At 45.2% G+C, this 12,006-nt stretch overlaps 1 protein-coding gene across 1 annotated transcript; it reads left to right on the forward strand.

Moving 5' to 3' along the window:
• The first annotated feature begins 9,771 nt into the window (after positions 1 to 9,771).
• LOC123048924 (peroxidase 2) lies at positions 9,772 to 11,586 on the forward strand. Its single transcript, XM_044471938.1, has 2 exons — positions 9,772 to 10,155; positions 10,603 to 11,586. Exons 1-2 carry the CDS (start codon positions 9,841 to 9,843, stop codon positions 11,356 to 11,358), a joined length of 1,071 nt encoding a protein of 356 aa, XP_044327873.1. The 5' UTR covers positions 9,772 to 9,840; the 3' UTR covers positions 11,359 to 11,586.
• The last annotated feature ends 420 nt before the right edge of the window (positions 11,587 to 12,006 follow it).

Below are 12,006 nucleotides of genomic sequence, written 5' to 3' on the forward strand. Positions count from 1 at the left end.
CCTGACAATAGTAAGATGTCAATCCTATTAACCCTCAGGAATTTTGCTTGAGTATGAAGTGACACATTTCACTGTTTGAGTTTGAAACTATTGTTTTAAAAAACAATTATTATTTAGTAACACTAATATTCTAGAATAATTAGTTTGACCATTGTTTGACCACAGTTTGACCAGATTTGACCAAAATTCAAAATAACTGAAATAATTATTTAGTAACACTAATATTCTAGAATAATTAGTTTGACCATTGTTTGACCACAGTTTGACCAGATTTGACCACATTTTTTCCAAAAAAAAATTGAAACTATATTTTTTCTGTTACTAGTGGCGCACCTGTGCGCCACTAGTAAGTTTGAATTTTTTTTCGATTTTTTCCACTCTAGATCTTAAAAGCTCCGTAACTTTTTTTTCTGTTACGTTTTTGAGGATTTTGAAAATGTTTAACGGGGTTCCCCCGTTAAATTCGGATGTAACTTTTCGAGTAGATGATTTTTCATATAAAAAACTTTTTCATCCGAGTTCGTATGCAAAAGTTATGCCCATTTTATAAATTCCAGAGAGATTTTGCAAATAAAGTCGAAATTCATATTTGTAAATTTTCCCAACAACTAGACCACATATCACATGGGAATTTTTTTTGACATTTCCATCATTTTCTTTTGTTTTTGCTAAAACTGAAAAGGCGGTCCACCGGGGGGGTAGAGTTTGAAAATGGGACCTTTAGTACCGGTTCGTGCCATGAACCGGTACTAATGCCTCAAAGCCCATTAGTACCGGTTGATGGCACCAACCGGGACTAAAGGTCTAACCTTTAGTCCCGGTTGGTGCCACCAACCGGGACTAATGGGCATCGCACCCTTTAGTCCCGGTTTGTGGCACCAACCGGGACTAAAGGGCCCAGGTGAACCGGGACTAATGCCTTAGCCGCATGAACCGGGACGAATGCTCACATTAGTCCCGGTTCGTGACTGAACCGGGACTAATGTGAATACTGCCCGTGACCAAATCCCTGTTTTCTACTAGTGAATGTCCTAGGTTCTTTTACATGCCCTTGTAAAAGTACCATGCCATCGTTTTCGTTTTCGACAAATTTTGCATTTTCTAGAGTTTTATCTATCAAAAAAGATCGATAAATGGTCGGACGTGTCGCAACTTGCATACAATGTCGAAAATTGTTTCATCCTGGCATGGATGACTACCATGGGCCCGGCCACCTGCTTGAGAAAGTTAGTGCATGTAATTTCAAGAATGTCCGAAACTAGACAATGTCCAATGGAGTGTGTTTGGGTTGGCCAGAAAGGCTCACTCTATGCACATGTTGTTTCTCGACATCCTTCAAATGGCCCCACATTTTTTCCACCAGTTTTATGACCAACTTAAGGCACCATGCCTAGTTGTTTGAGTTTTCGACAATTATTGCGTTTTTTGGAGTTTCCTTGAGAAAAAATGGCTGATATATGGCCGGAGATGACGCAACTTGCATGCAGTGTAGAAATTCGTTCAAGCCTGGTATGGATGCCTGCCATGGGCATGCCCACCTACTGGAAAAATTTGAGATTGTTTCATGCATGTCCAAAAATAGACCATATTCAACAGAGGGTCCGTTTGAGAGCACATTTTTTGGCATACGTCAAATGACCCCAAATTGTTTTCATGAGCTTATATTACCAATTAAAGGCACCATGCCAAGTTGTTTTGGTTATCGATAAATTTTACATTTTCTAGAGTTTTCTTAGTCAAAAAAGATCGATAAATGGCCGGACGTGTTGCAACTTGCATATGGTGTCGGAAATCGTTCAAGCATGGCACAAATACCTACCATGCGGTCATTTTAAGAATGTCTGAAACTAGATCATGTCAATGAAGAGTGTTCGGGTAGGCCAGAAGCAGAAGTGTGTTTAGAGGGTGTACCAAAGCCAAAGTGTTTAAGCAAATCTCAGCGAAGTAAACCGGTTTTGTTTAATGTACATGGAGTACAATTATAGCTAATTTTTTTTAAATATACATTTTTTGTTTAAAATTACAGAAATAATACGCAGAATAAAGAATTTACAAGAATAATACACCGTCGGCCCACTGCAGGCCGACTGAGCCCAGTCGGCCCACAGCAGGCCGATCGGCTATCAGGAGGCCGACTGCAGGCTGGGCAGCCACGCGGCGGCCTGTGGTTGGTCGTGCCACGTCGCGAGGGGGGAGGCAGTGGCCTGTCGGCGTGGTGCGCCCCTGTCGGCGTCCCGCAGGCCGATCGGCCACCTGGTGGCCGACAGGGTGCGGCCGACCTGATGCGCGCAGGCCAGCCAGCCCTTATCCTCTCCTTCCCTCTTTCTTTCCTGCTTTGTTTTTCTCCTTCCCTGCCCATATCCTCTCCTTCCTCCATTCTTCTTCTCCCGTTGCTCCTTTCTTCTGTGTTCTTCCTTCTCCTCTCTCTACAGAAAAATGGCACCCATTTGTGCACCCAAATGAGCTACATTTTCGCGATTTTGGCACCGTGAATGGGTTCAACTCATTTAGGGCAGCGAAAAGAGGTGTCGATCTACTGACGGGGTAGCTCGTGGTGGTCGTGGTGAGCATTTTGGTGGAGGTGGTGGTGGTGAAGTTGGGGCAGTGTTCGTCGTTGGGGCAGTTGGGGTGGTGAGGTGGTGGTGGTGGTGGAGGTGGTGGAGGTGGTGGAGGTGGTGGTGGTGGAGGTCGTTCGTCGTTCGTCGTTCGTCGTTCGTCGTTCGTCGTTCGTCGTTCGTCGTTCTTCGTTCGTGGTTCTTCGTTCTTCGTTCTTCGTTCGCACGCACGCTTCAAGGGTATATCTCAGCCCTCATTTTATTTTTCGTAGGCAGTCCGGGATTATACGTAAATATTGTTATTTGCCGCGGTAGTATACGTAAATATTTGTGTGCGATTATTGTTTTTTGGCCCGGTAGTATACGGAAATATTGTTATTTGCCCCGGTAGTATACGTAAATATTATTCGTTCGCATGCACGCTTCGTTTGATGTGAAAATAAATTTGTGTGCGATTATTCGTATATAGTTGTAGGTGTGTGAATTGTATTAGTTGTTAGTGGGATAATAAGTTGTTGCTTAATACTTGACACGTACACAGTTGCGGGATAAGAAGTTGGAAACATGAATAAAAACTTGGAAAGAAGAGACAAGTTTTTTTTGAAGAGTTGGGGTCGGCATGTGCATAGCAAAACGAATAATATTACATGTTAAAAAACGATGTTAAAAAATAGTTGGAAACATAATAAAAATTTAAAAAACGATGTTAAAAAAAAGAGTTTGAAGAGTTGGGGTCGGCGGCATGTGCATAGCAAAACGAATAATATTATTTGAGGCCTATTTATTATTAGTAAACATGGGCCTATTTATTATATTATTTACTATGGTCCTGGTAATATATATATACACATGTCTAATACTTGTATTTCGATGTTGAAAAAAATAGGTGAGTCGAGATGTCCGATGTAGTGAAGTTGAGATTTTACTATGGTCCTGGTACTGTCCAAACAAATGAGTTGGGAGCAGATCTGAGTGAATTTACTCACATAGAGGTTGCAATCAGCGCACCACAAACATGGTCTGTTAGTCAGTTGAAAGAATGGATTGCGGCAAGTTTAGGTCTTGATACTGAAACAAACACCGTCGGTGTTCATGCATTGTGGACACGGTCAAGTTCAAAAATTTACTTTTATTTGAGGCCAATAGAGGGAGACTCCGATTGGGTGCGGTGGTTACAAGGTTGTGAACGAAGGGGATGCAATCCTGTTGCTTTAGTGCTTCCCGTCGTGCAGGAGGTCACTTCACATGAAGGGGAGGGTGGCTACGAAGGACAGAGCAGTCATGTAGAAGGAGGAAATGCTTATGGTTACGACCAAGGACAGAGCAGTCAGGTAGAAGGAGGAAATGCTTATGGTTATGAACCAGGGCAGAGTAGTCAGGTAGAAGGAGGAAATGCCGATGGTGATTACAATGGCGAGGTGGACGCTGACGAGGTAGATGGGCACATGCAGAACCAGATGGAAGAAGAAGACACCGATGTTGAAAGGGGTCATGCCGATGATTCTGACGAGTCAGATGAAGAAGAAAATGCAGAGGAGGTCCCAAATCCTGCATGGTGGAATCATGACTTATCATCTGCAATGACCGTGAATGATGGACATGATTCATCCTGGCAATATCACCAGAACAATATTGCGACGGGTGCTATGTATCCGAACAAGCAAGCCCTGAAGGATGCAATAATTAATTGGGCAATGTCCACGCAAAGGGTTTTCAAAGCTGAGGTGTCCAGTCAGAAATTCCTCACAATGGTATGCAAGAATGCAGATTGTCCCGCAAGGGTGCACGGCTTTCTCCCTAAGTATGGCACAAGTTGGGTGATAAGTGACTTAGTTAATCACACTTGTCTTATTCCCTGCATCCCTCAAGATCATGCCAACCTTTCATCCACGCTTATTGCTCGACTGTTTTACGATGAGATAGTGCAAGGCAAAGCTATGGAAGTGAAGGCAGTGCAGACAAAAGTGTTCGCCAGGTTGAAGTACAGAATTTCTTATGGCAAGGCTTGGAGGGCTAAGCATGCAGCGCTTGAGAGGAGATTTGGTTCTTATTTTGATGCATATGACTCTGTTGTCCACCTCCTCCACACCCTGCAGCAGCGGAATCCAGGCACCTATATCGATATCCAAGACATGTTCATGCCAGAGTTCCCAACTGTGAGGGTTTTGCATCGTCTCTTCTTCTCTTTCGGTGTATGCATCGAAGCTTTCAGGCATTGCCGACCGGTGATATGTGTTGACGGTACTTTTCTCACAGGCAAGTACAAGGGTCAGATACTGACAGCCATAGGTCAAGACGGCCAAAATCAAGTCGTCCCACTGGCATTTGCTTTTGTGGAGAGTGAGAACATTGAAAGTTGGACATGGTTCTTCAGGCAGTTGAAAATATCAGTTGTCAAGGAGAAGCCGAATGTGTGCATCCTTCATGACAGGCATGCAGGTATACTCAGTGCGATAAGGACACTGACAAACCCAGGCCCTGAGGAACAAGTTCCATGGCAGGACTTGCAGAGCCGTTGGTGCATGCGTCATCTCGGGGCTAATTTCTTCTCGCAGTTTAGAAATAAGAACCTGATGAATCTGTTCAAAAAACTCTGCAAGCAGAACCAGTTATGGGAAGTACAATTTGATACACGACAGACTTAATGTGTGCACGCAGAGACACGTGAGGGACAGGAAAGCTGCAAGAGATGCAGCGGTGAGGGCACATGTTGAAGCAGTAGCTGCACAGTTGGCAACAGGAACAGCGGCCGTGGAGGAGGAGGCTGTTGGGCTATGTGACCTGCCAGTCTTTGACCCACCTGGTACTAGGAGAAGGCTCGGGAGGTCGATTAAAACCTTCGAGCAGTGGATAGAGCATGAGCCTCTGGAGAGGTGGTCTTTGCTACATGACACACATGGAGCAAGGTACGGTGTCATGACAACGAACCTCGCGGAAACATACAACTTTGTCCTCAGAGAAAACCGGGCATTGCCACTTACAGCCATCGTTGAGGGTATTTTCTATGGCACCGTCAAGTATTTCAGAGACAGACGTCAAATAGCAGAGCAGCATATCTTGAACAACCCAAATACACGGTACTGTGAAAGAGTCACGAAGTACATGGACAACAAGATGCAAAAAGCTATGTCACACACTGTAGTCGCCATCGGTAATCAAGAAAGAAGGTTTGAGGTCCGCTTAGCCAACAACAAATTCGGATGTGCAAATGAGTTGAGGACGCATGAGGTGAAAATTGGCAATGAAGCCTGGCCAACGTGTGAGTGCACATGCAATAAACCGAAATTGCTTCACCTACCTTGCTCACATGTACTTGCTGCTTGCGGGCAGCTTCGAATGGACGCAATATCGTTTGTGTCTCCATATTTTCTGAAAGAGGCTGTCCTCAATACCTGGACAGGTGAGCTGATGGGTTTTCGAGCAATGGGTAATTTCAATAGCGTCAACCCCGCCGATAGGCGTTACATTCCAAACCCAGAGCATATGCGTACAAGTAGAGGCAGACGGCAGTGTCAGCGCATCCGAAATGATATGGATGAATCTGAAGCAGGAGGTCCGACTAGGCAATGCATTCTATGCAATGAATTTGGCCATAGGGACACTAATTGTCCCACTTTCGTCACTGGGCGTGGACGAGGCAACCGGGGAAGAAGAGGAGGTAGAGGTAGTAGAGGAGTAAGGGCGAGAGGAAGAAGCTAAGCTAGCACTAGTTTGTTGTGAATTTATAATAAGTGTGTTGTGGCACTATGTTCTGAAATTTGTATTAAGTGTGGCACTATGTTCTGAATTTTTATTAAGTGTGATACTATATTCTGAATTTTTATTAAGAGTGCCACTATGTTATGAATTTTAATTAAGTGTGCCACTATGTTATGAATTTGTATTAAGTGTGGCACTATGTTCTGAATTTTTATTAAGTGTGGCACTTTGTTCTGAATTTTGTAAGTGCAGGAATGTCGGGATTGTGGTTGCTGAATGGGCCGGCCTTTTACCTTTCGCGCGTCTGGTTGAGTCTATCCCGGGTGAGAAACGCGTCGCCATCGATGGGTCTTTGCTGAGCTGCTTAGTGGACCGTTGGAGGCCAGAGACCCACACGTTTCACTTCAGATGGGGAGAGATGGCTCCTACTCTGGAGGATGTGTCACTTTTGCTGGGACTATCGTTGGCAGGTCATGCCGTAGGACCGTTGGACGCACCGGCTGGTTGGGAGCGAGCTCTCACAGAACGTTTTCACGGTGTTTTTCCGGATGCTCCCGATCCGGTATGGGAGCATCACGGACCTAAGTATGAGTGGTTGCTAAATTTCCGGGTAATTTCCCCTACCTATTCTCTTCAAGTTATCGCGCATACAGAAAATAAGCATTGCAGTGTGCTGGTGGTAAATTGGAGCACTGTGGTGGAGGTGAAGCTGTTGTTCGTCATTCTTCGTTCGAGCCGGAGCACCGGCAGTTTGGTGGCCGCCGTTCGTCCTTCATCCTTCGCACGCACGCTTCAAGGGTATATTTAAGCCCACATTTTATTTTTCGTACGTGCTTCGGTAGTTTTTGTTAATATTTTTAGATGTCAACTAATTAATCTGTCAATATTTGTAGTTGCTACGGCAAATATTCGTATTATAATTATAGGAGGGTGAATTGTATTAGTTGCTCTGTTAATATTCTGTAATATATAGCTTCGTAATATATAGACATGTCTAATATTTGTTAGTGGGGATATTAAGGGGTAGGGTAGGTACTCAATGCGATTTGTGTGTTGCAGATGGCTGAGAGTACTCAGTGGGTGCTTAGCCCTATTGTTCATGTCCAAGGCTTGTCTCCAAGTGTTGTGCAAGTTAGTGAAGTGGATCTCACTTTTGATTGGTTGAAGACTAAATTCATGTTGAAGCAAGGGTTGAAGGAAGACGATTTTGTGTACTACGTCAGCAGGAAGCATTCGGATGGCCCTGGGGAAAGAAAATTGATTGACATAACTGATGATGGCAGGATTCAAGAAATGCTGAGCGAATGGGAATGGAAAAGGGTTGTTCAGTTGCATTGCTACAGGAAACCGAGTTATATGTGATGCATTTGTCATTCGAGATCCGCCTCCCCGGCAGGCCAGACGTCGTCATTGCCGCTCTTATGTATCAGTAGAGACATTACCATCTATTTCTGTGTGAGAATTTATGTCTATTCTATGTATGAGACAAATGACTATGTACTTCTCTACGAGACATATGCCTACTCTACAAGATCATATTTAGATAGAACATAATATTCATACAACGAGACATTACAAACAACTAGATAGAACTACATCCAAATTAAATGGCACGTAACTGAACTCACAACATACAGCATAAAAACTACATGAAGTGATCATCGTCATCCTCGATCGATGCAGAACTCTTGCCCTTCGACGATGAGGAACTCTTGCCCTTCGACGATGAAGAACTCTTGCCCTTCGACGATGCAGAACCCGGAAGCGGCGGCATGAAGATATCATCTTCGTCCTCGCTCTCCTCAGTCCATAAACATGGATTATTTGCTGCAATCCTTCTGAAAGTTTCACTCTTCGGCACCACTACCTTCTTCCACCTGTCATGCAACCTAAGAAGTTCTTTACGTACCTCCTCATAGGTCCTTTCAGGCCACCCAGAACTACGTAATTGGTGAGCCAACTCATTCATTATGGTGTCACTACCGGTGAGTTCGTCCCATGGAACTATCCTATTATCCATCCTGAAATCAGTAGCTAGCCTCAGAAGAGTCCTGCTCATCCCAGGGTGAAAACTACGATCGAAAGGATAATGGGACATCTCAACTACACTACACTGCAATGCTTATCCAGCTCCGTCTGAAGGGGGTTTTATAGATAGAGACGAGAAAATGGCGGGAAAGAACGACTGCGGTATGGCGGGAAATGTTGGCGGGAAATGGGAGGAGGGAAACGGGTGGCGGGAAACGGGTGGCGGGAAATGGGTGGCGGGAAATGGATGGCGGGAAATGGGTGGCGGGAAATGGATGGCGCGAAAAGCGCAGTTTGAAAATGTCGATAACTTTCAAAACAAATGTTCATCACAATGGAAAAAGTTCCCGCCTTTCAAAAAATGCATGCAATTTTTTTGGAAAATATGATAACAAATGGTTCGTGCCACTAAATGAATGTACGTCACCTTTGCTGGAAATATTCTCGTGTTTCCAAAAAATATCCATGACATTCTACAAAATGGTACTCCCTTCATCCCATAATATAAGATGATATTACAATCAATATACTCACATATCACGTGGGTTAACAAATGTTTAGATGGATCATGACATTTTAAGAAAATATTCGCGTGTTTCTAAAAAAAGTTTGTGAAATTTTCAGAAAAGCATTTTAAAAAATGTTGTGTGGTTTAAAAAAAGGTATTTTCATTAAAAATGTATTTGAAGAAATGTTACCATGTATTCATAACGTGTTAAAATATATACTTTAAAAAAATATTCGCGGTAATATTAAAAATAGGCATGCACCAGTCGGCCCACAGCAGGCCAACTGAGCCTAGTCGGCCCACTGCAGGCCTATCGGCCAACTGCAGGCCGACTGGACCCTGTCGGCCAACTGGAGGCCGACTGGGCTTGAATCTGCTGGCCGACAGCCCAATCGGCCAGCAGCAAACTGATGGGCCTCCAGTCGGCCTGCTGTGGGCCGACTGGGCTCTGTCGGCCTGCAGTAGGCCGATGGTGTATTATTTTTAAAAAATCTTTTTTTGCGTATTATTTCTGTAATTTTTTTTAAAAAATGTATTATTTAAAAAAAATTAGCCAATTATAGACAATGCCAACAGCAGACCGGTGTAGTAGTAACCCAGGAAACGATAATCCACTGGACACACATGGGGTACAATTATCAGACAATGCCAACAGCAAACGGGTGTAAGTACACACCCACATGCATGCCAGCAGCTTCCTCCCACCTCCCAAGGAAACAAATGTTCATCCATCACCCCGAGTTCATTGCGGCACACGATGTAGCATCAATTATGAAAACCTATTGGCACGTAATGTCAACCAGTCCGAGCTGTGAGGTTACCCTCCCCGCGTCTCCGCTTGACTTTGCTCTCCAAGCTAGTGTAAAGAAGTCATTATTCCATGCGAGCAAGTTTGTCGATGTTCGAATTCGAACTACATAACGCATGGAGTATTGTGGACTTATAAATAGACCTGAGAAACAGCAAGCTTCCTTCACCCATCGTCCTCCCATTGCTCGAGGCAACACACAAGTAACACAGGGAGCACAGATACGTTCGGCCATACCGAAGATGGCTAAGCTTGCCGCATTGGCTATGGTAGCGTTGCTTGGCTGCGTGGCGCGGACGTGCCACGCTTCAGGGTATGGTGGGTATCCCAGCCCGGGCACGCCTAGCAGCTACCCTCCACCTCCACCCAGCCCAACGCCAACCCCGCCTAGCCCGAGCCCTCCTCCTGCTGCGCCGGCGCTCGCGATCGGACACTACTACAAGACATGCTACAAAGCTGAACAGATCGTGAGGGATTCAGTGAGAAAGGCGGTGTATGCCAACCGCGGCATCGGCGCCGGGCTCATCCGCCTTTTCTTCCACGACTGCTTCGTCAGGGTATGTAAACATGCAAAAGTGTCGCTACGTACGCACTCTTATACATATACTCCTTCATTTTCGGTTTATAAGGCTTATCTCAAAATTTTAGTATTTTTATTTTATAAGGCTTGATTTGGTTGTTTCCCATCACAAATTCAGATTTCAATGTGCATTAAATCATTGCATGCAAGTATTAAGAGAAAATTGATCAATGCATGTACTTTATGCATGCATGCATTGGTTAGAGCATTAATTGGGTGCTTTTGCAAACTTCAAAAAATATTTCACCACTCACCATCTACATTGGTTGGTGAGATTCTTGAATTAAGCCCTATAAACCGGAAAGGAGGGAGTAACAATGTACTACATCGTGTAGTGTCAAAAATGCTCTTATATTATGAGACAGAGGGAGTATGTGATTGTGATGTCACAGGACGTGACGAGCAGAGTTCTTTTGTTGCGCAGGGGTGCGACGCCTCGGTCCTCCTCGACCCGACGCCGGCCAACGCTCAGCCAGAGAAGCTCGGCATCCCCAACTTCCCGAGCCTGCGCGGCTTCGAGGTGATCGACGCGGCAAAGGCGGCGCTCGAGGAGGCCTGCCCTGGAGTCGTCTCGTGCGCGGACATCGTCGCTTTCGCTGGCCGCGATGCCACTTTCTTCCTCAGCAACGGGAGGGCGTATTTCGACATGCCGGCCGGCCGCTACGACGGGAACGTGTCCCTCGCCAGCGAGACCCTCCCCAACCTGCCTCCGCCCTTCGCCACCCTCCAGACGCTCAAGGACATGTTCGCCTCCAAAGGGCTCACCGCCGACGAGATGGTCACCCTCTCCGGCGCACATAGCGTCGGGGTCTCCCACTGCTCGTCCTTCTCGGACCGCCTCCCTCCCAACCCCTCTGACCCCTCGGCCATGGATGCCACGCTCGCCGCGTCTGTGCAGGTAAAATGCAACCGCACTGGTGACCCCGTGGTGGTGCAGGACTTCAGGACCCCGGGGGACCTAGACAACCAGTATTACAAGAACGTGCTCGATAAAAAAGTATTGTTCAAGTCGGACGCCGCACTCCGTTCGTCGGAGACTGGGGCACAAGTGCTCCTCAACGCCTGGATCCCTGGGCAGTGGGAGCAAAAGTTCAAGGCGGCCATGGTGAGGATGGGCAGTATCGAAGTGAAGACCAGGGCCAACGGGGAGATCAGAAAACAGTGCCGGTTTGTGAACTAGCTAAGCGGTGGATCAAAATATCACAAGAATTGACGCATATCTTATCTTGATTCTCCACGCTGGAGACTCATGAGAATATGCTAATGGTTTATGTATGTGCCATTTTCGAGTTATCGTTGCTGTTTGATTTCAGATACGGTTATTTTTAGCAAAAATAACTATGACTATTTTTGCATTACATGTACCGACATTTTCCGTGCACTTGATTAATTAAAGAGATTATAATTACATTGTCTTTTGTTTTATCGGTCTCTCGTACTAAGTTTCAAGAGTTGAAATTTAACATTAATTTTGAAAATTCGTCAAAATGTATTCAGGATCTTATTTGAAAGGCCTCGTCACGAGAAACATGAATATGAAAACAGAATTAATTTTAGACTTATCGTTCAAAATATATAAATTTTTGAAAACCGGAAGCCAAAAATAAATCACGCGGGGAGACTAGGTGCCCTGAGACCTGCATGCCACAGATCCTCATCCGTCCAAGAAGAGCTTTGCTACACATACAGGATATTACAGGAATGAGGGGTTTACAGGGTGTTGCGGCGGTTTTTAATTGGTCATTAGTAGAAGCACGAGCCCACCCCCATTGAAATCAGGGGGATGTGTTTAGAAAGTTTGGAAGGAGCCTTAGAAACATCTAAAAGC

Source organism: Triticum aestivum, chromosome 2D (assembly GCF_018294505.1).
Source record: "Triticum aestivum cultivar Chinese Spring chromosome 2D, IWGSC CS RefSeq v2.1, whole genome shotgun sequence".
Lineage (NCBI taxonomy): Eukaryota > Viridiplantae > Streptophyta > Magnoliopsida > Poales > Poaceae > Triticum > Triticum aestivum.